Source organism: Thunnus albacares, chromosome 7, assembly GCF_914725855.1.
Source record: "Thunnus albacares chromosome 7, fThuAlb1.1, whole genome shotgun sequence".
Classification (NCBI taxonomy): Eukaryota; Metazoa; Chordata; class Actinopteri; order Scombriformes; family Scombridae; genus Thunnus; species Thunnus albacares.
In genome coordinates, this window is record NC_058112.1 from 3,393,634 (window position 1) to 3,421,261 (window position 27,628).

At 39.1% G+C, this 27,628-nt stretch overlaps 1 protein-coding gene across 1 annotated transcript in view; it reads left to right on the forward strand.

The window, feature by feature from the left end:
* The first annotated feature begins 16,544 nt into the window (after positions 1–16,544).
* The window catches only part of il34 (interleukin 34), a 45,945-nt gene continuing 34,861 nt past the window's right edge, over positions 16,545–27,628 (forward strand). The window contains exons 1-2 of the mRNA XM_044357318.1: positions 16,545–16,772; positions 23,710–24,060. Coding sequence (XP_044213253.1) covers positions 24,015–24,060 — 46 coding nt within the window. The 5' untranslated portion in view covers positions 16,545–16,772; positions 23,710–24,014. The remainder of the gene's footprint in view (positions 16,773–23,709; positions 24,061–27,628) is intronic.

Below are 27,628 nucleotides of genomic sequence, written 5' to 3' on the forward strand. Positions count from 1 at the left end.
TAAACTAACTGTTAAACAGAGGCTAAATAACTTACATACAGTCAACGATCTCATTTTACACAACAAGGAGCTAAGTTTAAAATAGCCACAGCATGTTGATGATGTAAGCCGGTGTTGAATGACAGGCTTAACACTGACCATTTAGTTTGAGAACATTTGTAAAATATATAATATATACAAGAAATACATCAAATGATAACCAATATTTATATCTCTTTCACAGTGTTCACAGCATTTCCTGTTCCACGCCCTCCTCCCCCTCCCTCTCCCTTCCCTCCCTCCCTCGCCTCCCCGCCTCTCCCTACCACCTGCCCTCACCCTCTCCCCCTTACACACCCTTCCTGGAAAAGCCACAAAGCACGGTGAGGATCATGTTCTTTGACCTCCAGTGCTTTCAACACCCTCCAGCCTCTCTGGCTGGCTGAGAAGCTCTCTGTGATGCAGGTGGACCAGGACATTGTAGTCTGGATTACAGGATTACCTCACTGACAGGCTGCAAGGCTGTCAGATGTGGTGACGAGCAACTCTGACCATCAAAATGGGCAAGCTGGTAAGGAAAGCCAGCTCTGTGGTGGGGATGGAAGTGGACAGTGTGGGGGCAGTGGCAGAGAAGAAGATAAGAGGGAAGCTGAAAACTATCATGGCCCAGACTAGCCATCAAGAGCACCGTGACAAACGCTGGTGGCCTGCCTAATTCATATGATGATTGGCCTGGGATGTCAGGGCACTGTCAAAAAACAAAATTATTACTGTAAATCACAGCAAAAACCATACGAGATCATTCGAGACCATATTCAGATCTGTAGACATGCAGTCCCCCCTTCCCTTTTATTACTTTTGATCTGATGGTAAGATCCATGAATGGGAGATACACCCGATTGGTCCAATGCACGAAGCCTCCTGCATCAATAACATCATCACCTGGAAACTTTCCAGTCTGTGCACAAAACACAGTGATGCAGGGTTGTGTGTATGTTTTTGCCCTTTGCTCATTGTAGTTAAGACAATCACTTTTTATACATGTGTGTTTGGGAGGCAAGCTTCACCCACACTCCAGAAATGTATTATGCTTATGTCCTCTACTTCATTGCATGAATTTGAATAAGAACAAGTTGAGAAATGGGTCTATACTTTTGAAAATGAGCTCCTAGCAGGCATGTTGGTCCAGCACTGCTGCAGCTCATAACGGGCAAAGTTACCTATCTCAAGTGCACAGCTATGGAAGGCTTGTATTGTCCGAGGATGAAAAAATAACAATACAGTAATGTATTAATATACATAGTAAATCTTTGACTACACAATAATATGGTATGCAAGTAGTTATAAAAACGATTTTATTATTTAATTACACATCTCCTATCCTTACTCTGTAAGTACTACATACTTACTCTACAAGTAACAACAGGGGGCGGGCTGGATTATGAAGTTTACACTGTTCTCCCATCCTTACTCTGTAGGTACAAACTCCTTACTCTATAAGTACATAGTAACAATGGGGGGTGGGCTGGATTATGAAGTTTACACCGTTCTTCCGTCCTTACTTAGCTGTTTGGTGTGGCTTTCATGTCACAAACTAATACCATGCAACATGTCATTTACAACAGACCAGACCTACATTTTGAACAGACAATGAGATAACATTATTGAACATGATTAAATAGAATATGTTTCATTTATAATATCTTAACTATATAAACTACTATTAAACAATATACATATAAAAACTTAATACAATATCTTAACTCTTATTGAACCTATTATCTTACCTAAGGAAACGAAGATCTACAAATTTTCATGGCAATCAAAATCAAAATGTAGTTATAAAATGATTAATTATAGAAAAAAAAATACAAGAACAAAATGGGAAACTATGATTAAATTGTAAATTGTAATTGGGGGGCACCAAAGTTTTCCCCTTCTGAAGCAATATCCACCTGTAATCACAATCATTGAAGTGTATTACAGCACAGTGAAGTCTAAAACACCCATGCACACAATTGTTACATAACAGCATTCATTACATGCCCCCTCACCCCGTTACATAACAACAGTCAAAAATTACGTGAATATGCATAGTTTATAGTCAAATAATATCAAGGATAATATGATGATTTCAGTCAGTTTAATTTTGAAGTTGTGGTGTTACACTGCTGTGGGGAGATGAAATGAGAGCACCTTTGTGATGCGCTTTTTGCTGTGTGGAAACTTAATTGTGCATGCTTATTTAAAAAGTAGCCTAATTATGTGGAAGATAAATAATAATCATGCAGATTTATGTCTCAGTCCGGATTCATTTGTGTTTGGGTGAAAGATTTCTGGCCTGAATTTTTGTCTCCATCTGGCCCCGATGAAAAATCCTTCTCATCCTCTCTATGCCGAGCTGAGGTGGTTCAGGAGCACATTGAGCCACAGACTCATTCAACCACATGCCCCTAAGCACTTAGGGAGTTCCTTTGTGCAATCAGGCATCAGACTCCACAACGCCACAGCACCCAATACCTTCTACTTCCACCTACAGAGACTCATAACCATACACCTCTCACAGTTAAACTGTCACAGATATTGCACAAGTATATACGAATAGATATTGCTATGAGTGTATGTACTGTATGTATATTTTTAGGAACAGCGCCATGGCATATGTATATACACACAGACCTATTGTATTGTATATATTTTTATCTTTTTTTTGTTTTACTTTTTACTGACTTTTTAAATTTCAAATTCTAATTCCTTGGGCTGCTGTGTCAAACTAAATTTCCCCTATGGGGGATCAAGAAAGGCAGATCTTATCTTATTTTATCTTTCACTTTCAACCAGTTATCTGATTCTGACCTAACTGTAGTCATTTAGGCTACTTAAGAAGAGCTAGTTAACCCAATCCTTGTTCCACATATATTTTAAAGCAAGTAATTACCTAGTGGTGATTTTAGGATTCACCCTTGTCTAAATGTAAGGGGTGGTGGGATGGCCTGGGGCAGGGCGCCAGAAATTTCCCTTATTTTCAAATCCTAATGTTGATGTTGACAGGTATGAGAAAAACACAGAATATTAAATAACATTAGATCCTGACCGATCCTGTTGGTGTGTTGGGAGATTTAGATAATCAATGAAGTTACATGAAGTTACACTGCTGTGCCTCATGCGTAATTGTGTACAGCGTCTCTCTCACTGGGGAGATGCCCGTATTGTTTCTGCCGCGATCACTGCAAGTATTTAATTAACTCAAACTATTGGGGGGGGGGGGGGGGTTCATAGTCAGCACCCTTCCACCCCCAAATGACGTCACCCGATCGTGGCTATAGGTTCACCTGCCAATTTACGAACCACATTCACAGCCAAATTTATATGTATTTCCCTGCAGAATCAACACTGTAAAATCAAGGTGCTTCTCATTAAAGGGGTATGGACAGTTTTCTTGATAGAATAGAGTGTAAAGACGCAGTTTTCTGTAAAATGTGCAGATTTGGTTTTTTGTGAGCTGACCAGCACTGAAGCAACATTGGCTGTAGGCTATAATGAATGCACGAGGGATGTGTTACATGTGGTGATTTCTGTCTTTGTTAACACCTCTGCTGTCTGGGTCTATGTTTAGTTGACACTCTGTGCAAAAAAATAGTTAATTAACAGTGCTATGCGCTGTAGAGCTGATAAGAGGCCAGTCTATTTTAGACTGGGTAGGCTATAAAAGACGCCTTTTTGTCTGTACTGTTGTGTAGAGCCTTTATAGAATGACGCTCTGTTGGTTGAGCATGTTGGATAGGCAGTGTTTTGTTGTTATTTCCTTTGTGATGCAGAACTTTGCAAAGTAAACTGGTCACTCATTTTTCAGTTTGTCCATATTTGTTCTTTTTTCTTCTAACTTTTCATAAGTCAGTTTTTCTGGGAGAAGATGGCCCACCCACTTTGTATTGGCCCACCCAAAATACAACCTCTGCGTACACCATTGACAGAGACCAGCAGGAATCAGTGACCTCTCATTAAAGTTAAGTGGACCTCTATAAAACTTAATGGACAATTCAAAACAAAATCTGGGAGGCCTCACTCTATTTTACAAATAGAGTTCAGAACTCAGTGGAGCACTTAGTTAGCAACTCAAACGGCATTTGAATGACAGCATATGAGTCATAGGGGAGCCATACAGTTTGGAAAAATGGTTATCCGTAAAAACAGTTTATGGAGCAGTTTTTTTGGTAGGTGGCTATGCAGATTTATCTTTGCTGCTGTACTCATCAGTACGTAGCTCCTAATATTTATTCTCATAGCATGACCTGCTAACAGTCCAAAGAGAGGACAGTTTAAGACAGAAGACACAAACATTTACCTCTTAGCCTTCACTGGTGCTCTGTCTCAGAGGAAATTCCCGCTATATTTAGACTTCTCATTAGATTTTCCTCTTAGCTTTTAAGGGCCTATGATGCAGTGATTCAATAAGTCTCTTTCATTCAGTTCCTTGCATGAGCTCACTGTCTGACTTAATTATGGTTTCCACCCATGTGTGGTGGAACTCACAAACTAGATGATACACAGAGTCTGTAAAGGTACACATGAATTAATCAATTTTCTTTTAATTTAAACATCTGTGGAAAAACTGCATTTAGTAGTTATCTTCACCACAACTCTTGTAGCTTTTTATTTTGCAATGTTTTCACAGGTGCAAAGGTGTGAGCAGTTTGTCATTTCACATGTGATTTGGCCACCCATTTGATACTTGTCACACCAATGTATATGTAAGATGACCAAAACATCCTCAAAGTCACAGCTGCTCATTTTAAAGCCATGTTAAATTGCCAACTTTATAAATGGAATATGGCACATGTTTGATCTACAAGATCAACAATATAGAGATAGATCATGATTAATTCTTTCCCGCCCATGACATGACTGAATGAAATGAAATCATTTTACTTTTTTGCTGTTAAATTCACTGAAATCTTTCTAAAGACACCATTATCATTTCTCATTGATAACTGAAGAAGGCCACTAACTCTGATCAAAAGCTTGCAGTCAATATATGGCTATTGCACAGAGTGCATAGAGGCTTTTCCTATCAATCTTAGTTCTAGCACCTCCAGTAGAGCTGTGATTTATATATAAAAGTCATCATTATTAAAATCAAAATTTAAAAAAGTTAAATTAGCAATTCTGACTAAAACCTCCTGCATAATAATACTGAACTGTGCATTTCTACATCCAATAGTTCCCACAAACAGAACAGCTTTGGCTCATTTCAACCCATTTGAGGATGTAATAAACATATAAATTGCTTGGCATTTTAGAGCAATCAAAGATTTTATAGACCACAACTGATTTTGTTTTGTTTCCACCACTCAACCATCCATTATAGCAGTAATATATGGCTACAGATAGAAAGGAAAAACTAAATAAAACCATAAAATAGAACATATAAATTACATTTAGCATTGATTTCTCGATTATATATGACATCCTTAGGATTAGTCTCATCTGCAGGCTAAAACTGTGCAGTATGGGAGATGTGTTTGATAGGACGCAGTAGGAAAATAACAGTGCAAGTGTCACGGGTGTTACAGTGACAGCTGTTAATTGCATCGGCCTTTTTAAGTGAATTTAAAGCCTTTCACACTCAATAATGACAGCAACTAGAAGCTGTCTGGCACACAAAACTACTGTAGGCAGAAATTCAGAAATGATCTGACAATTTCTGTTAAAAGATTATAAACTTAACACAAAAATGTATTAGATATTATTACATTCACAGTAGACTACGCTGAAGAATTTTAAAGAAACTTCTTGTTTTCCATCAAAACCTTTGAAAATAAGATTGAAGTCTATTTGTCTATGAATAGCCTTTTCACTCCTGCTGATTTGGTCTCCCACCAGTAAACTGTAGTTGGTTTATTTCAGCTGGCAATAAATGACGTATTTTAATGAAGAAACACACATTTAAAGCGAAATGTAATATGTGCAGATTGGTCCTATATTGTCTGCAACTTCAGGATAGAGGGATTCAGATGTTGAAGTAACAGCACCGTTACTTACTCTCTCACATGTAACAAACACCTGATTGAATTAATACATAGATAACAGATATATGACCAAATAGGTTTATTTTGTTTATTACTTTATTGCTTCATCACTGAGCCTCTTACAACTCAGAGCACTAAGGTTTATGTTAAGCAGTTTGCTTTATGGACACCTGGATGCTTTGTTAAAGGAAACCTACTGCTGCTGAGCAGGGGAACCTGACAGTTGTCAGGTAATGAGATCTGCTGGGTGATTTCTTCTCAATCAGGATGCACTGTGAGAAGCCAAACAGGGATGTCATTGAGACAGCTGTAAATATTAGAGGCTCATTCTCCTCTATTTTATAGATCATGTGTCAGAAAACTACAGAAATGTAATCCTGAGGCCACGGAATTTGACACTTTCTAGTTCTTGGCCACACCTTGGCAAGGTTTGACTTATTGCTGTTAATCTTGCCACACATACAAGGACCAGATGGCTTGGAGCCATTTGTTGTGATGATGTATTCTTGTATTCTCCTGTATTCCTCCTCCTGTAGTCCTGTATTCTCTCAGGACACCCAAGGGAAAGAATCATGAGCCTACTTTAACCCAACAAAACAGATGTAGACCGGATGGACACACTCTCATGACCCCTCACATGTGCGTTCATGGGTGAGAACCACCACCATGACATATTTCTCTTGCTCAATCTGAGGGTTGTCATTGGGAGGAGCCTCCTGTGCAGCACCCCAGTTTAAGGTTTCTAGTAAGGCTGAGTAGTGCGATCCCCAGATAGTGGGTTTACACCCTCCTGTCCTGGGAAACACCTTACTCATCTGCTAGTTAGCAGGCTTTATCTTCAGCTTCATACAATATTAAAGATGGATATTAGTCATAACAGGCTGACTGCATCCAGGGCCTTCAGCATCCGAGGGTGGATCTCATGCAATCGCACTTTGCCTCTGCAGATTTGCTTGTCTGCCTGCTTCCAGAAAGATGGGCCATCTTTCTCCTACTGTCCCCAAACAAGGTGAACTGTTCTCCTCCTGCTGGGACCGGCCTGGACAAAACCCTGGCTTCACCTTCACTGTGTCCTCAGACTGGTTGAACTTTTTGGAGTCCAGTCGAACATCCTTCGCTGTGTCCTGTCTGTTTTTATTTCTGCGATCATGGAAGCTGTAGTTCTTCTGGCCTGGTACCTGTCTGATGAGTTAGTAGTTCCCTGGGTAGCCCAGCCTGAAAGGTCTGTTTTTAAGCCTGACGCCTTCCTACACTGCCGGTGTCCACCAACGAGTTTTTGGGTTGCCCGACCATCAGGCCGCAGCTCCAAGCATCTACTAGTAATGGAGGCACTGAACCTTGCCACTCGGCCTGTGTTATGTCACCAACCTGCCCAGGAGGGATGCAGGATGAGTGGGATGTGGAAGCTGAAGATCCTCTGGACACGGCTCCCAGCTTCTTCAGTAAGTGTAATTCCAGGTTTAATATTTTTGATTTTAAAAGTGTTGTAAAATTTAAACCAGGTATTTTTTGTATAGCTGCATACAAACCATAAAGTATTAATAGCATTAGTTCTTATTTAATATTCAGTTATTCATTCATCAATGTAACCTCCAAACACTAAAGTTTGGGCTCAACTAATTGTATGCTTTATGCACAAATAAAAGCCACTAAACTTAACAGGAGGGAAATAAATCATAATTGGAACATTAAAGAAAAATCTGTACAAGTGACAAAATGAGAGCACGTGTTAACTTTCTTTAACTAACTTTGTTTCCTCTATTTTCACATTTGAATGTCATACTTCATGGCCTTTTTTCTACTTGATTGGCAGGAAGTCACTCTGATTATATCGGATTTGAAGTTGCTAGAGGAGTACTTGATTTTTTTATTAACACACTACACTATTTTTATAAACATTTTATTGGACTTGAAACTGCATTATAAAATATCTCAATTACGAATCATCTAATTTTCCATAATGTAAAAAAGCCTAATCCACATACTTAACCTTATCAAAATGGATACATTCAAAAGATAAAATTATAATTCAGAACACAAGATTTGAATTTTGTGGTAGAGCTCTTTCACCACACAGCAGGCAGATCGCTTTGAGTTACTGACTGTAACCTCTGTGTTATGCAGCTACACTCTGCAAATTGCCTACTGAAGGGGATTGTTTACTTTCAAACTGTAAATGTAAATAACACAGCCTTTACACAAAGTTACTGTTGACATTCATAGCATAATAAAATCAAGTTTTTTATTATGTAAAAACGTAGACAGCTGTATGAAACAGACTTAGATCTAATACGGCTTCCTGTGCTTTGATCAGTCTAATCTGTTGCAAACTTATGTGATGGATCAATAAACATATTACTGTATGAGTCAACGAGCCACTCGTCTGTCTCATATATACTGCTTTAATATGGTGTACATTTAATATTCAGTCACCACTTCTACCTTGTTGGTGCTAGAGTTACTGTTGACCACATTCTTAAGGGCATGGATTCTGACAAATAAAATTACTGAGGTGACAAAAAAAGACTAAATGAGGTGAAATTATTTAGTAATGAATATCTAAGGAATTCCAATTCATTTCTAGTAATTACAATGAAAATTACAACAAAAACATGTAGACACAGTAAATGATCAAATCCTCTCAGCAACAAGGCTCCTCACATCTGCTTTATATCAAACTTTAAAGACATTATGACATGATGAAAAAGAAACACAAGGCAATATAAAAAGACATTTAAAAGCAAGTAAGGAAGTAATAGTAATAGAAAATGATAGCATTTTACTTTAAGTCCGCCTATTCCACATTTATAAGCAATATATTAACATTTGATAAGTGCTGTAAAATATAGTTATGAGCAGATATAAGGATAGTGTTTATTAATGCGCAGTTTGTCAACAGTTATAACTTAATATATTTTATTATATTATTATACAAATTGTATTAATTTATAATTAATAGCTATTCACCACTTACCAGATTTTTATGGCTGCTTATTATTACATTTAGAATTTATTTTTAAGGGGCTAGATTTTGTTTTCAAATCCCTGCATATCTGGGTGGTTCTTTAGATGTTCTGATAAACTAGCTAATGATAGATCCATCAGATCATAAACCTTTTATAAGTTCCTTGAACAAATTGTAACCTTTGACAAGGCATTGCTGATATCCTTAATAGACCTGACTAACACAAGGTCTGTGGGCAGTGTGTTAATGCCCCTAAGATGGGCCAGCAAGTGTAGCTTTTCACGCAACCTTTTTACAGCTCATTTACTACCACTATGTTGTGTTAACTGGTGGTTTAATTGCTTTGTAATTTATAGTGTTCTTTTATGATTTCTGCCTTTTTCTTGGCTATTGTGAAGCAATAGTGTGTTTCAAGCATTAACTGTGTAATAAATTGAAAGCAGGCTGATTGAATGAGCATATGTTATGACCGTAGCCACTTGTAGAACAGATAGAGGAGAATTTTAAGTATTTAAAACAGAATGTACTTTACTTTATGGTGGGCCCATTAATTATCACAACAACCTAATTGCTTCTCAGGCTAGTGCTGGACCAACACCTGACCTAACACATCATTCTCCTGCCCTGACCGTGTCAAACAACAGTATTTTATCCTCACATTTGTACAATTTTACGATATTAGATGTGTTACCCGCCTACCTTGCAGTCATAAGTCCAATACATGTTTTTAGCTTGTGTCACTTATTTCCTCAAGCATGTTCTCACTTAAACTTAAACATAAATCACATGCGTTATGTCCTAAAATATGCCAAAGGTCTTTTTAAGTTCTGAGAGAAAGCGCTTTTGTCATTTCTTAATGACCAAAATTCAACTCAGAGTTCTTAATGCTAAAATTAAAATCAGAGGAAACAAATCAAGCTTCTTTCAGGTTTCTTTATGCACTTTGACCGTAAGTAAACTTAGAAAACCTCAGTACAGCAGACATGTAATGTAATGAGTTTCTGCTTTTTCTTCCGAGAACAATAGCCACATTAAATACAGTTTTAATTAATATAAAGTTAATTAATATATGTTGATAATGGATGGATACTGTACCTTTCACTGTTGTATACTCAAATATTGTACAGCAACTACCACCCCCCCCCCCCCCCCCCCCCCCCATCACCATCACACCTCCACCACCCCCCAAAAATGAAAAAAATAAAAAAAATAAAACAAACAGACTACTCAGACTGCAAACAGCCGTGTTGAAATGTTACATAAATGTTTGACAGGTTAATACTGAAATCTAAAAATCTTAGTTTAAAGCAACGGTTTGTGTACTGAAGGTCTATTTCATTCAATCTGGTATGGCATTGACTTTGAATTCCTGTATTACAAGTGTAGGAGTGTAAAGGTCCACTTAGAGGAAACACTTATGCTTGGTGACCCAGAAATACCTGGGGAAGTGATACACCAACAGTTAGGCAAAGTCAACAAAACACCATCAGGTCATCACAACAAAACAGGTCACCATCATCATAAATAATAGGTCAGCAAAGTGACCCTGTTTAAACATGTTTATGACAGTGAAATGTAGTATGCACTAAGGTACTCTAGATAAATAATGTTTTAACTCTTTTAAGGTGTTGCACTGCAGTCATCTTTAGCAACTTGAAGTTAAGCAATTTAAACAAACTGGGGAACTTCCAGTCAGGTTATGCAGGAGCAACATATGGTTTGTATTTGAAATGTTGCTGTGTAATGTGCATACTGCTTATCTGTATGTAAGACATTTACTGCATGTTTGTTTCTCTTGTCTTGAAAAGGGGACCCCTCCTCTGTTGCTCTTCCTGAGGTTACTCCCCTTTAAAAGGCCTTTTTTGTGGATTTTTCCTTATCTGAATCAAGGGTCAAAGGATACAGGGTGCTGCATGTTGTACAGATTGTAAAGCCCTCTGAGGCAAATTTATGATTGTGGCCTATATGAATAAAATTGACATGATTTGACCTGACAGTTGTATAATGTTCTCTGTGGCTCTGCCTACAGAGCTTTGTCAAAAGACACTGTTGGGTTGCATGTTGGGAAGTGTATGATCAAGAGTTTTTGGAGCTTGATTGATAATAGGGACTAAAAGTTAGGATAGTTCTGCTGCTTTGTTTTTGACCATTCTCTTTTAAATCTGTCTTTTCCAAGTCCTGGAGCTTTGTGTATTTGCAGTACTTAATTGTGGGATAGCCTTATTTACTTATTCACTTTTTTTTTTTTTTTTTGCAGAGAGTTAGATGAGAAGTTCAATCCACTCTTGTATTTGTCCATTAAATATGAAGCTGGTGCAAGGAGACTGTTAGCTTAGCTTATCATAGAGACTGAAATCAGCTATTCTAGCTCTGTCCAAAGGTGAAAAAAATACAGACTGCACAAATTTAACACATGAGATATAGTGTGTTAATTACTGAGCTTTAGCGATGCTGACAGGTTGTTTTTTTTTTTACCTTTGGACAGAAAGCTGCTGTATGCTGCTGTACGCTAAGCTAAGCTAATCAGCTGCTGGCCATAGTTTCATACTTCATACTACTTTCCAAAATGTATAACTATTCCTTAAAGCTCTGTTTCTACCCATGTATACTTCTTTAAAGAAAAACAGAAGCTAAGCTAAACTAGGTAAATCAAAATTGTACTACACAAGATCTGAATGTAACAACACTCCTGTCTTATTGGCCAAAGACCTGATGTATGAAGCCCTATTTACCTAAATGAAATTCTAATACCAGAAAAGGTCACTGAGGTCACTGATGGGAAAGTTTCTCCCACAATAAGAAGCCTTGAATTGAAGATCCATTGAAAGATGAAGTCCAAATCAAATCTTGTTACCTCCTTTTGATTACTTTAGTATGAGCCACCACAAACTGGGCGGGATGGATAAACTCTAGCATGCTGTACACAGGTTACTGATGTGAGTGTCTCTTCCAGTGAGGTCACCTTTAGATGCTGCTTATCTGTCTTTTTGTTTGTTTTAAGTGATTTAATTGGTTGTCTATTTGTCAGCAGGATATCTCAAAAGCTACTCAACAGGTCAATGAAATTTGGTGGAAGTTAGGTTATGGGTGGAGGACAAATTGGTCCATTTTCGGCCCTGATAGCATCACTGTGTGCTAATTTATAAAGCACTTTGAATCCCATCGGCAAAAACTTATTGTTGGACCCTGTTGGAGACAATTTGATTAAACACAAGTTAATTTGGGAATATATAACATGTGAGGACAGTATGAACGAAAATGTTTCTGATATTTTGATACAGGGCCCCTCAGCAAAACAAAAGTTATTTAGTGGTGCAAATTTGAAATTAATCAAATTACCAAAGCCAATTGATATGCAGTGAATCTGGGGGTTTGGTCTTTGGGGGTTTGAAGCCCTGGGTCAGTTGCCCGCGTAGTGCTCTGGCCATGAATTTGTGCAGGTACATTGTATTTATGGCAGATACATATTACAAGGCTTGTTTAAGAGTTTACAACAAATGAGTCGTCTGTCTTGACATACTATATGCATGTAAAACTAAGTATTTTTTATCCTCTGTCATGATGCCATATAACATTTACTCCTGTGGACACCTTAAACAGGATGACAATAATTCTAAGAGATGGTGCAGTCGCCCCTCCTCATGTCAGTCTGTGTAAAATATTACAACAGGGTAATGGCAGTTATTTAGCATCTGTCCTTGAAGTTTTATCTGAACTCAATCAGCAGGGTCAAAGGTGTTGTACGTGATGTACGTGATGTATGTGATGTACAAACAGCTGAACAAATGCTATTGATTGAATATTTCTCAGATCCTGTGTATGATAAATGTTCCAGCCCCACTGTCAATGTGGAGGACAAAAAGGTCTCTGGTAAAACTTCTTACTGGGTCAGTAGGTTTTGGAAGAAACAAAGGATAGACAAATGGCTTTGTCAATGGGGTGTTGCTAGAAAATTCAGCCCCACAGTCAAGAAGGCAATAAAGCACTAAACTGCTTCGGAAGTCACCTTGTGGCTCATCTATTGCATGTATCACTGGGAGTAATGAGGAGCTGTGAGAGGAGTGTGGTGGAGAGCCTGTCACATAGAGAACAGTGTCAACATAAGGAGCAGATTGTGGAGCTCACTCTGGCTTTTCAGGTCAAAAGTCCCTCTTGTGAGTTCATATGGGACATATGGGTGGAGGAGCCGCAGTCCTCACCTGTTAGTATCTCTGCTCTGTAATAAAGATAGTAATGTATATGGAATCTGTCCATGTTCTCATACATGACATCACCTTTTGGGTATAAATTCTAAAATGTACTTACACAATCTGTAGTCTGTGTGTCAAACAAAAGTCATGACGTTGTGTGTATGTCAAGTGCCCTCTAAGTGTCATCTATCTATCTGTATTGTTAGCTTCAGTTGGCCCCTATGTAACCATGAACAATGCAATGGGAGAGCTGGAAACAATAACAAATCTAGTACAACCACAGAGTCCCCTACTGTTGGCCACTAAGCATTTCTACCAGAGCTGAATCACTACTGTTGGCGAAGGGGACAACATTTCTCTAGTTTTACGAACATTTTGCTTTTCATGTTTGGATTTTATTTTATTTTTTTCTTACGCAGCACAAATATGTAAGATTATTCTAAAAACGGAATCACTGTAGCAATAAAACCTGAGCTGGCTTATGCCACAGTTGCAGTTTGCTAGCTCATCTCTCTCTGTAGCACAACTTGCACTTTTGTTCAGCTAATTTCTGGAATGTATTGTGTTTTATACTATTTCCCAATTGAGCTCAGTCAACAATGACTTCAAAATTAAAGAGCTGACTCTTAAAGTAACCTCGAGACAAATAGGATTCATCTTCATTTGATTTATTTGATTTTAGATTTATAGGCTTTATTAATGGTTAATGAAGCATTTATTGATGCTATAAGGTTGACAGGTTGTGAACAATTTGTTTGACTGTTAAAACTGTTAACCTGTTGAACTAAACCGCCATATTGTTGTTTTAATTCTTTATTTGGATCCTCATTGGCTTCCACAAAGTGATGGCTAGTCTTCCAGGGATCCACACAATAAAAAAACAATAAAACAAACAGCAATTTGAAATCACATTGATTTATAAAACAAGAAAAAGCAAAATAAGCCAAATAGAGGGATCAGAAAATAAGTGAAACTTATTACTAACTTAAAAAATGAAATGGTAGACGATAAAAACATAAACTAAACTGTCAAAGTAAATAAGGATTTTTCTGGCAACCCAAATGTTACTTTGTAAGTTGATGTCTTAAACCTTATCTGTACAGCTTTCATAAGTAATAATTGTAACTTAAAACACTTAATAAAAGATAACTTATTATTATTGACCCATGAGCCTCTGATATTATTATTCAGTTTGGAGCTTGGTAATATATCTTTTAAGACCAACATTTTTTGAATCTTGTTTGCAGCTCATATTTGTCACGACCTTTCTTTTCTTCTTCTTCTTAAAAAAAACATTCTATGGTTTTAGCTGTCCAGTCTGGCTATAAACAATATCACAGGCGACCTCATATGACTAAATGGAAATAATACTAAAAAACCCTGCCGGACTGAGCTGACTGCGCCTGTGTCGCTGCTCTCCCTGCGGGCTTTCCCATCTGAGCTCAGCAGCCAGAGCGACACATGCGGTTGTGGTGGAGGTTTGGCTCCCAGTGTTTTGGTGTAATGCAATGATATCCCTCCATCATGCGAACTCAGAATCAACCATTTCGCCCTCCACTGTGCTGTAGATATGTAGATCTATAGATAGACTGACACAGAGTCGTAGAGGAGCTCATGTCTGGAGAGCCTAACCATGACGAATAAAGAGTCAGACATGCAGGCCTTAAACCAGGCTCTAAGAAGTGGCTGTGGTCGGCTGTAGCGACCCTGGCTAGACGCACTAAAACAAACAAACGAACAAACAACAACAACAACAACAACAACAACATATCTAGGATGCCACTGAATCTTATCTTGTTTTCTCTGAACATGTGGGAATGCCAGCGCTGGAGCTGCGTTATAACGCAAGTTGAATATGATTTGATTTGAAACTATTAGATTTTCAGATGGAATCTGAGGCTGAAGAACTTCTTACAGCAGGAGCTGGCAGTTTAGAGACACCGCGGCACAATATTGCGAATGTCATTTGGATTAATTTAGTCTTGAAATCTTATGTTGCCAGCACAGTGAGTTGGACTATAGGATTTGATTTGCTTTGGACGTCTTCAGTCCTCCTTTGCCCTCGCTGAGGCTTTTATAGGATTAAAAAATGTACAACATAGATGAGCCTGGAAGTGGATCTTCACTTTGACGGACCAATGCTATGGTCCATCATAAATAACGGACAGATAATATGGTCCCATTAAGATGAAATAACATGATCTTTAAAAAAACACTAATTCTTCCGCCTAACCATATGGTGCCTCTACCAGCTCAATGGGTGGTGGGATTTCAGATCATAAACGTGAGTTGAGGGCCACCTGGGAGAGGGGGTGGGGGGGGTGGGGGGGGGGGGGGGGGGGGGGGGGGGGGGTGAAATTGTTGTGAATGGAGGCTCACTGACGCCGCAGCAGCAGAGAAGGTGGATGAAAGCGTGCGCCACAGATCAGAGGGCGATCAGCGGGAGTCCAGGTATTATCTGTTAACTGTTAGGTGGGGGGGGGGTTAAGGGGGGGGGCGGACCGTCAAGCCAGACCTCATACAGTACAAGCGATTCCGGTTATAACTTCACGTTCAAAATAAAACCCTAATTGACGGGCGTCTCCTGCGCTCCTCTAGTGATGCAACATGCCAAAAAAAGTGTAGATGTGAGAGGGACTGTGTGTTGAGTGAAACCACATGCCGCTTCCCTCAGGGTGTGAAGCCAATACATCTGTAGACTATATGGAAACAAAACTGTGTGAAACATGATAACAGGCTAAAAGGCATCACATATGATGTTGATATTAAACGTGAAAGGCACACTGCTAGTGTTCACTGACACCGTTTTCTAATTGGTTATTCCTGCAATATTTGCAAAACAAAGCCGGGCTGTTAAGGCAGGCTGTGTAGGTTATAGTTAAGGTTGAGTAAATAAAGCCACTGCAGGTTAAGGTTAGGGTCACTGTGAGAAAAAGAAAAACTATGGAAACAAATGGCGTGACACACATTAACATGTCTCAAACAGTTCCAGTTTAACTGAGAAGATTAGATTTCCTGAGCACAGATGGAAAAGCGTCCACAGGAATAAATATGATCTTTTATAGCCTAGATTTAATTTCCAATTAAACCCTTTTTTTTTGATCAATCACTGCTGAAATGATTAAAAGCCTTTTCCTTTGGGGAGCATCTTTATTTACATTTAATTTATTTACAGGGGTGGTTGGCATAATTTAGATAAAAGAGAAAATGTGTGTGTGTGTGAGTGTGAGTGTGAGTGTGTGTGTGTGTGAGAGAGAGAGAGAGAGAGGGGGGTGGTGGGGTATTGGGGGGGCATTGCAAGGCATGGACATAAGCTGCATTTATTTTGAAAGCAGGCTGTATTTGTATGTGTGATTGCGTCTTGACGTTGAAGGAGGGCAGTCCAGCCTGTTGCGCACTTGGCGGAGCACAGAGACAGAGCGCAGTGCAGCTACGTGCATGGACAGAGCCAGTGATGGACTTCTCTAAATGACTTTTATAGGTGACTTCATGATTGGATTCCTATCGTCTCGGTCTTTCTTCTAATTTAACAAGGGCACATTACAGCGTGACACCTCTGAGCGGATACAGCCTTTACGCATCCGAGCCGGGGCAAAAAGGACTCTGGAGGTGCGTGTCCATTAGTGTGCGTGTGTGAGTGTATGTGCTCTTGGATGTCGATTTTAATTTCTCTTACTTTCCTCTTGGACACACGTGTGTGCTTCTCTCTCTCTGTCTCTCTCTCTCCCTGTGTGTGTACCTGCGTGTGCTTGTGCGTGCTTGCGGCTGGTAGCCTCGTTTGTCCAGCAATACTTTCACTTTCGTCAGGTGCGTAGACCATTAACTGCTCAAGCTGCGCTTTACTTCTCGCTGAAGAAAGAGACAAATAGCCCACTGATGAGGTACACAAGGCTCAGCCTGCATCGACTTATGCAACCAGTCGCGACATCATAAACTTTGTTGCAGCTGTCACAGATCATGAACGATAAGGTGACATCTTATTGATCCCAGAGGGGAGCTTTGGTCTTCACTGCAAGAGCCAGCCGCAGCCTATGTAAACATCCGCATCAGATAATTTCAACACTAGAGCAAACGCAAGAGCAGTGTATGACATAAATGCTGAAAAAAAGCTCAGGTTACACAATTTAGAAGTAGTCAGGCAACTGGTTTATCCTCCTGAGATAAGGCAGAAATAGTAAGCGCAGTAACACAGAGAAGTCAGCACCCCTGAGGGTTAGAAATCTACTGAAAGCAATGGAATAACACGAGGGAGCAACACAGTGTGCAACATGCTTATAACTGAGTCCAATTCAATCTAACAAACCAGTAAATATGTCTACATTTCAATTTATTTTTTGAAAAATGGACAAAAGGCAATTCAAAGAAAGTTCATGCAGCCACAGACAATTCATGCTTTTCCCAGAGTTATTCGCAGTCGAATAAACATTTTTTGTCCATTATGTGAAAATGCAGCAGGTATTTCTGCTGTATGTGATCATATCACAGCCCTCAGTAGACTGTGACCACTGCTCGCTCAGCCTGCATGGCCTCTGCTGCAGATTCTCTGGGGCAAAAGCCTCTGCTACTGCCTATACTGTCATTTGACCAGCTGTTGGTGTATAGGGTTTCAGCCAACTACAGCTAATGAAGCCGTGTTGGCAACAAGCCATTGACATATGCATTTTTTTAATTTTTTGGGGAGGGATTGGTGAGCTGAAGGGCCAGACACGAATAACAGATCAAATGTAGGATTAAGAAAATCCAAACATAGAACAGAGGAGGGTAACAGAAAAGAGAGGGAAAGCTGCTGTGAGACAGCCCCAAGCAATGTGTGTGTGTGTTTGTGTGTGTGTGTCCCTATACTTCTATCTTTGTGAGGACCAGTCTGAGGTTTGGACCTCCCATCTTGTGCGAGGACTTTCTGACCGACTCTCATGTCATCACAGGCTGTATGAAGGTCAGGACTGCGCAGGTTTGGGTTCGGGTTCGGGTTTAGAATGAGGATGAGGTTTAGGTTAAAGTGAATGGATGTGGAAGGAATGTAGACTGTTAAGGGGTGTTTCAAGCACAAAAATACCAAATAAATGAAAAATAAAGAAATAAAGGGCAGGGAAACACTAAGGAGAGGCCATCATCTAACTAGTGCAATATATTCTGGTACATATATTCAAATATACATTCTGTGGGGGTTGTCCAGTGTGTACTTGAAAAAGGACAAATTCACAGACTGTCATTTTCTGAACGTACCCTGAAGGCAGCTTAGAGATGCATCAGAGATGCAGCTTTTATGCATCATTGCCTGCGTGTGTGCAAAAGGTTCAACGCAAGAGCTAACATGTTGTAATATTTGGGTGTTGAGTCTGGTCAGGTGAGCATCATCCATGTCCTATTAACACAGTTTTATAGTACGGGGCAGCAGCTTGTAAACAGCTTTTACAGGTTAAAAAAAACCAACAAAAAATAAAAAACCCTGCTGCTATAAAGACTATCTGTAACTTGCCTGCCATCCCCCCCTGCTGTCCAAAAATGCTTTAGTGTTATTTTTATTTTCCAGTTGTGTCACTTCTTTGCTGCACAGCAGTAGTTTAGTCATAAAAGTTTGGTGGGGAAAACTTGTAAATGTGTTTGTTTTGACAGTGAATTGCATTTGCACCCTCTTTAAAGATCTGGTATTATGGTGTTTATTGACTCATTTTTATTAATATTGAGTCAATTTCAAACATATCTGTGACATTTTGTTCACAAAAAGTTGTTTAGATTTTTTCTAGATCCGTCTTTCCCTACAGCCCAGATTCCCCTCTGTACTCCAGCAGGCTGTTTCGGAAACCATTTAAATGAAATCAGCATTATTAATGACCACCAACTCCAATTGGCTGGAGGTTTGGCCCCCACCTTCACTCCCAGCCAATCGGAATAAGAATTAATGAATAATGCAAGGTTCCTTACGCTGGATCTTTACCTGGTGTAATGGTTGCATCTGGAGACGTAAGACAGCATATAGCAGTCTATGAACTGGAATCTGATCCTGAATGAAGGGAAAAACTTGCTGTTGTACTTCAACAGATGTTTCAGAATGGGAAGATCATGTCCCATTTTCCCAAAAAAGTAAAAGTAATTGTTTTCAAATGTAGCCAGAGGTCGCTAGTTTAGCTTTAGCACAGATATATTATATTCCTTTGGCTGAGTAACAGAAAGAAACCATGTTTTAAAATTTCATCCAAAGATTAAAGATGAAAAAGTGTACTGAGACTAGTTAAGCAAACAGTTGGCTGTAAAATGTGCAGAACACACAGAAAACCACTTTCCGATAAAGGAGGGAAGATTGTCTCAAAAAAGGAATTTCAGCCATTCCTGATGTAAATTTCCATCCTCTGGAAGGCTGTACAGACTTTTTAGCTGCTGAGCAACCAGCAACAATTGCAGTGTCCCACTTTACTCGTCATCTGGCTACAATGCAAACTCTGACTACAGAAGTTATGGCAGGGGTGGGCTCATTCTAAGGCTTTCTGGCATATTTGATTTGATTTTCTGGTGTGATGTAGCAATGCATACTGCCTCAACACCACTCGCTCTTCAGCTGCAAAATTTCAAATAACTTTAAAAGACTGAAGAGATAGAGTTGAGTAATTTTACTGCACAGGAGGGCCCCCACCATCACCCTAATCCACCCAAGGCTAATTTTTCTTGTTTTCCACCATACCACTCCTTTAACTTTAGGTTGCAGAATGAAAGCATTATTTTAAAAACAAACAAACAAAAAAAAATAACAAATGCCAATTATATTGCTTCTATACCCTCATTTACCTTCTTTCAACTGTACAACCAGAGCATGTATATTCAAACATGCATATAGGGGTGTGGTAAAAAAAAAAAAAAGCGAGTGTGACCTGACTTGTGCTACTTTTTAAAATGTCTTCTTCAGTGTCATGAGGAGATCACACCTGTGCTCTTGTTGTAAATATTATTTTTGGTGCTAATCTACATGCAGCATGCTGTAATTACCACCTACACACTTTTCCATCTGCTTTTTGCAAGCTGTGAAACCAACAGTCGGGGTCAGTCATTTGTTGATCTCAGTAGGTTGGCTGCCTGCCACAATGACTTCACTACTGGTGGCACATTCAACCATCCAGAAAGTCACTAAGTTACTCAGCTGGTTACTGTCTGAGGTCAGTGCAGCTGTGGAGCACTGGAATAATTTAGGCAAACGCTAAACCAAGAGGGCGAGTAAGATTAGGAGGAAGATGAAGACAGGAAAACAGGGATAAAAATGAGGGAGGGAAGCAAGAGAAAGAATGACTCATGATTGAATCTGTTTATTGTCTGGATAAATACTGCATATTAAAACTATGTTAAATACTGGAAGATAATTTTAATTTCTAATTTCAATAGCATATCATAAACATGTTGTGTTGAAGTGTTATGTAAATGTTCAGTCCCAAAATAGACGCACGGAAGTGTTTAGAAATAACATTGTTTTTAGGGAGTATGACTAATTGATGACGTTCACCAGTGATTATACAGTTTTGTTCCCAGTGTCTTTTCCACCAAAACATCAGAGGCATTCCTGAGCTTTACTGGAGTTTACTCAAGATTGAAACATTTTATTGACAAGATGCAGATCACGGGCGGTAGAAGTGCTCTGGAAGTCTTGGTGACCAAAAAAACCCCCAAAAAACAAAAGTCACAGAATGGGGAATGCCTACGCTTTCCCTGAGATGTTTCAAATATTCTGCCCAGTGGGGTTGGACAAATATTAAAAACACCTTTAAATATAACGTACTCCAGCACAACAGCGCCACAGACCACATCCTCTGAGAGGATCATAGTGTTGTGTTGAATCAACACCTCCCTGGCAGTGGGAAATGTATGAACTAGTCTTTCATCTCGATCATCCTCTCTGATCTTCTTCCTGCTGCTTTTTGTGAAGTTGCGTTGAGCTCATGGGTTACATCTAAAATTACAGTATAGTTTGTCAGAAGGTGCAAGATTTTTTACATGCCGAATGTGAGAAGATAAACATATTGTCTATATTAGGGGCACATCTGTTGACCATATGTGAAGATGGTGCCCAAAGATAGGTCCGAGTTGACGATGTGTCAGTGCAGCAAGACTCCTCCGAACTGCAAATAGACCTTATCCTATAGAATCAGCTGATGGGAAGACTGGGCTTTATTGATGATGGGTGGAAACTGTCTGCGCTCAGTTGTGCAAGTTTTCTCTGTGGGTTTCCTGTAAATATTTGCATGGATGCTGATGTGAGCTTTCTGAATTGGTTAGTCTTGTGATGTCAGAAGTTATAGGTGAGGCACAGTGTTCCTTATTGTGCAAGTACACAGTACATGTGCATGCATTTTATTCTTATGCTGCCAAAGATGTTGAAATACGAGCATGCAATTTTCACCATAAACAAATCTACATTTGCATTCTAAATTCAGCTATTGTATGTCTTTTGCTGATTAAAGCTCGCCTCATAATGTCATGTTTGACATTGTGACTGCCCCTAACTTTGGGTTAGAGAAACCAGATCCTTTACCAGTGATTTTCAGCTGGTGTGTGCTAGTGCACACTCAAAGTTGTGCTGTAAAAAAAAAAAAAAATTAAAACAAATTTAAAAATTCTATACATTAAATAAATTAAAGAACAGTTAATATAAATAAGTCAGGTTTATGTTTTACAAATGAAATTCAGCTAAATTTAAATCTAAATTTAGAAGAATCTGTCAGACACATGCTTTGTCTAAGATATAGACAGTGAATTACACTAATCATCAAACATATATGATACAATTAATTGATCAACTGAAAAATACATTTCGATTGTTTAAGTCATTAACAAGCATAAATGCCAGATGTTCTCAAGTTTCGGTTTCTCCAATCTGAGGCTTTGCTGCTGTGTTATATATTATTAAATATCTTTGGATTTTGGACTGATGGTCAGAAAGAACAATCAATTTGAAGAGGCTCCATGGCCATATAACATTTTATAGACCAAAGAATTAATCGATAATGAAACTGTGCAGCATGCCCACTAAACCTGAGGTAATTAATGTGCTTTGCTAAAAGCTCTAGTCATAAACTTGTCTTTGGTACAGTTTTATTTTGATATTTTTACCCAGCCCTCAATGGCTGCAGGATGTTGCTGATCCCTTTGAACAATGTACATTACCTGTGGGCAGGACTGTACCACACTGCTAAGTGCACTTTGCAGTCTTCTTTTTAAAATGAGTCAACATCGGTTATCCCCATATATTGTCAGAATCTGAGATACTAGATGTGAATGAGTTAATGAACAACTAGACCCAACAACCTCACTGAGACTGAGTCCTTTGACCTAAAGAGAAATCATCTAAAGGGGAATAGATTTCCCTCCAAAACAACAATAAAGAACAACACTCCTCCAATCAAAACGAACACATTAGTGCAGACGCCCGGGTCAAATGCTGCAACCTGAGCTGGAGGGCGATGACACAAGTTGAATATAACTGCTAATAGATGGCCAGGGTCATTGAAAACAGGACTGTTTGTCTTAATAAAGAGACAAGAAAGGTCTTTTTCTGTGGTCACTTGCAGATACTTGAAACATGTTCGAGATTACTGATCCTCCACAACAAATATTTTATTTTGAGTTTCATTTTGAGTCATTTATGGCTGTAGATTGTGATAACTTTGGTGATCTTGGACTCATCTTGCGCCATCATTGGGATAAAATCAGATTTGCACAGTAGTTTACTCCAATAGTACTTGTTTTTAGCTCTAATTAGCAAATGTTAGCACTTTAACATCGTGAAAATAGGAAACATTATACCTACTAAACATCAGTATATTAATATTGCCACTGTGCTGTGCATGTTAGCATGCTGAAGTTAGCATTTAGCTTTGCCTGATTACAGCCTCATAGAGCTGCTAGCATGGCAGCAGACTTTTGGTTTTGTAATAGTTAGTGTTGTTAGGCCGATGTGGTAATTCATGTCTTGGTAGGACTTGTTTGGGAAAACTCTGCATGTACATCATACAATCTGTTTTCAGTTTTGTGAAAATGATTTCTCACAAACTACATAAGCTTTACCAGACAAGTTTCTTTGAATAGATATGATATTCTACAGCAAACAGGTACACAATGATGTTTAAATGTTACCATTCATTCAGTATTATAGAAGTCTAATTTATAATCTGGGTTCCAATTAATACATTTTTTGTAAAGAAATTGAGTCTTTCCATGATGCTTTCTGTTGATTTCATCAGAATTTATGACATGGGGTGTAAACCAACGTCTTCAGTTCAGACCATCATTTCCTGATGTGCGGAGTGAAGAATGAAGTAAAATACTTTTCAAAAACCTTCAGGGAGAAACGAAAATTTAATTCCTTTTTTGTAAATCTTTTACAGCGCTAAGTTTACAAGCATAACAAAATGCGCGGAATCAAAGTGGAATTTAAGGAGTCTCTGTCTCAATCTCTGTCTGTCCATCTGTTTGTCTGTGCAGCTGACTGCCAGTGTCCATCTGATTGATTATTTGCCTGTTTTCCTCTCTGGCTCCCTGACTGGTTTTTGTCTTTTGTTTTCAGACTGTCAACAGCAGTGAGGAACAGAAATACAAGAGCCATAAAAACCAGGATCTGTCTCTGCCAGCATGTTTCAGAGATGCTCAACAATGCAATCAAGACCTGAAGCCTGACAACAAGTGTGTGTACCGCTGAACACGCACACAGAAGAGTTGCAGATACCAGTGTTTTAGCAGTCTGCGTGTGGCTGGCCCTGTGTGTGCACCTGTGTGTGTGTGTGTGTGCGTGCGTGTGTGTGTGTGTGTGTGAGTGTGCACATAGACACACTGCGCAGAGTTTAAAGGAGAAGAGGACTTGAGCCCAAGAGTATGGTCCAACTGTCCACCTCAGTCTGCCTGCTGGGAGGCCTTTTTGGTAAGAGACATCTGTGTGTGTTTTGTGTGTGTTTGTTTGTGTGTGCATGAGCTCTTGATGCTGTAATTAGTGCAGAGATGGTTTTTGTTTGTATCACAGTATAAAAATGTTTAATTGTGTCTGGTGTGTTTGTACATGATTTGAAGACAGCTGTAAGACCAGCGTTTGTTGGAAAGATGAGAAAAAGATTTCATTGTTGTGTGAGCCTGAAAGAGCGAAAAGAAGCAATGGACACACTCACTTTCTCAATTTTTGTTCTTTTTCTCTTCTAACACGTCTCTTTCCTTTGTTCTCTCTCACTCTTACTTTCTGGGCCTTATTTTCATGCATGACATTTGATGTTTAGTGATGTTTTGTTTTTTTTATCACTCCTTCGCTTGTTGTTTTAGTTTCCAATCATGCATCGAGGTGGAAGAGAAACCCAGTAGGGGAATGGGTTATTGGTAATCTGGTGGCGAATTGCAGTTTTGGTGTCCTTTTTAGATAATGACAGTGGAGAGATGACAAGTGAGAGAGAGAGGCAACAGAGGTTCTCAGCTAGATTCCCATGGGGGCAACCAGTAGAAATTAATGTATCTCCTCTCATCTCTGTTATTCACAGCCACTAGTAGGAGGTATGAGGGAGGGTTTTTTCCGCAGCCGTGTGTGTGTTTCTTTCACATCCTCTAATTTGTGAATGTCACACAGTGTCAAAGAACAATGCATTGTGCGTGGCGGATCTGATGTGGTAACTTAATTTAGTGTAGCACACAAATAGCAGCAGACTGTTGCAAAGTAACCACACATGTCTTTGAACTAGTCAGCTCAGTATTCTAACTCAGTATGCTGTATCTTTTCTATAACCTGGTATTTTATAAAGGTTTCCAAGAGTGTAGGAGCTGATGACATCTTAACGAGGCACTTGACAAACAGTTCACATATACTAAATACAAATTAGTATCAACCTGCTGATCTGTCAACAGTTTCGGTTTAATTTAATATTGTGAAACAGAAAGCACATTGTTTCCACTATTTTATATATTGTTGATTTATACGGAATTTTCTGTCACAATCACTTCAGAGGACATTACACTGACTTACATTAATTTGCTCGAGACTTACCCCAACCCTAATCTTACATTACCTTATCTTCAAAACCAAGTCCTCAAGTTAATGATTTACATCATGGGGATTAGTTTTTTGTCCCCAAATGGCAGGTGAGTCCACACAGTGTGACTTTGTAAACAGATTTATGTCCCCACAACATGAGGAACACAGAGAGAAGCTACATAGATGCAGTGTTTTCTTTTATCCTCTTTAGTGACATAAAGAATTTATCGTTCTGGTTTTAACAGTGAGTAGGTTTGCCGCAGGCTACCAGGTATATAAGAACCTTCAGTCATCTAACATTCAGTTAGTAATTTTTTGTCTAAAAATAAATGCTGCTGAGACAGCTGTGGAGATTAACCAACATAGTTGACCTCAGGCTAACCTCACTTGACACAATCTCCTTTGCTGGACCATTTAAATGACAAACGTTGCCCCAGGGTAGACAGTTTTACTGAGGAACTCTGTTCTCAGACATAAGTAGATAATTTCAAAAGTAAGAGTGATACTCCACTTATCAGTCACTGGAAGCATATAGTCAGTACATTACTTTTCTGTCACTTATATTACATTTCTGTTACAAATATGCATTTGCTCTTACCCGCAACAACTGGGAAAACTCACTAGTGCCCATGTGTGAAAATTTCAGTAGCTGAAAAACGAAAAGAAAATATGTATGAAAAAGGTGGTTTTAAATCATTTTTCTTCTTGCTGCGTCTGTATACATGTTATTGCCTGAATTCTGTAAGTCAGTGTGCCCAAATCACACAACAAATATCAAATTTCTCACTAGACATATCTATAGTTTCAGCTTATTTTCCCAGGTATTGAATCATCGGTCTCTGAGATTTCTGCCACACCAATAATATAATTGATTTGAAATTGATTTCTTAACATCTCCCCAGGATGTCTGGTAATGGTTCAAAAACAGTTCTAAAATGAAAGTGAAAATATTTTGGAGCTCTGTTAGGAAAACAGAGGTTCAAAATCATTACACTACAACAGGAATGTAAGAGCAAACAAATTCAACCAGCAGCATTACTTCTTCACAGTTTCTGTGCTCTTGTGGTCATTGCACTTCAAACTCGGTGGGTGTAAAAATTAAAAATAGAACCAGAATGATGCATAGCATGGAAAATTTCAGTCAAATATTTTAAGGGTTTTTGAAGTCGGGTACAGGTGCACCATTATCGGATGTTGAAAGGATGACACCATGAGATCCATATGCTCACATCCATTTAACAACCAAAAACAGATAAAAAGTCATTAGAAGGATCTGTATTCCACATATCTGCACACATCAGTTAAATTATGATTTCGTCATGATTTCAGTTTTCTGTGCATGTTGCAGTTTTTGCTCTTAGACCAGGACCTTTTTTGGCCAGGGATCATTCTTGGACCAATGTTGGTTGGAAACAACCCTGGTTACTCTGGATAATTGCTAGCAACAGTTTCCATTGGATCTACCTTCTGCTGAAGAAATTGTCCCAATATTTATTGCTGACAGCTGAATTTTTCAAGTGTAATGTATGCTTTGATCAGCAAAAATGAAACACCATTCACCTCCATGGTGGCAGAAAAACCTTCAGAGGTGAATATCTCAGCACATGAAGCCACCGGGGATGAGAAAATATATTAATTATTTTTTGTTGATGTTGATTTGGGTTAAATGACCCTTTAATGGTAGACTCACAGGTCAGTGAGGACAATCTCCCAGGTTTTGTTGTTAAAACTAGAGGGAAACCATTTAAGAGTTTTAAAAAAACCCCTGCATTGCAGAACCAATCCAAAGTCTTTAGGAAGGCTCTTCATTTTGGGGCGGTGACGTGCAGGTCACTATGGAGGAGAATGGGGAGAGAGCATCGTTTCCGGTAAGGTGTGTCCTTGACAAAATGTAAGGGGCGTAGGTTTGTTAGTGGCTGTTCTCACTGCCATTCAAGCAACTACCATGCATTTAGAAATTCCCAGACTTCAGTAGGCGGAGATCTCTGATTTCTGAGTAAGTGCTAGTTTGTTGAGACTTTTGAGATTTCAAGCTTTCTAAGCAGCCAAAATCAGCCCAGATATGTTTATTTGCTGGGTCTGGTCCACACTCCACTTCCTGAACAACCAACCCCTGCAAGTCCAATTTCTTAGAAACATGAAAGAACAACAGTGGGAGGTTCGGAGGCAGACAACTCCAGTATACCAGTACAAAGTTGATAGGGTTTGTGTTTCATTTGTTAACTATGATGTATCTAACATTACTCAACACAGCAAATGTCACATTGACACAGCTGGTGTGGCAGCTGTGTGTGATTTTTGTGGGTTTCTGAGAGGCATCTCTGGCTTGTCTGGTCCTGTAACTGCAGATAATGAGATAATCAGCATTAATGTTATTTATCTCCCCTGCAGTCAGGCTTGAGTTGCTTCCTGGTGACTGTAGCATGCTGGCAAGTTAACACTTTTCCAGAGTCTGAGTTGTACACTTGTAGACTGGCTG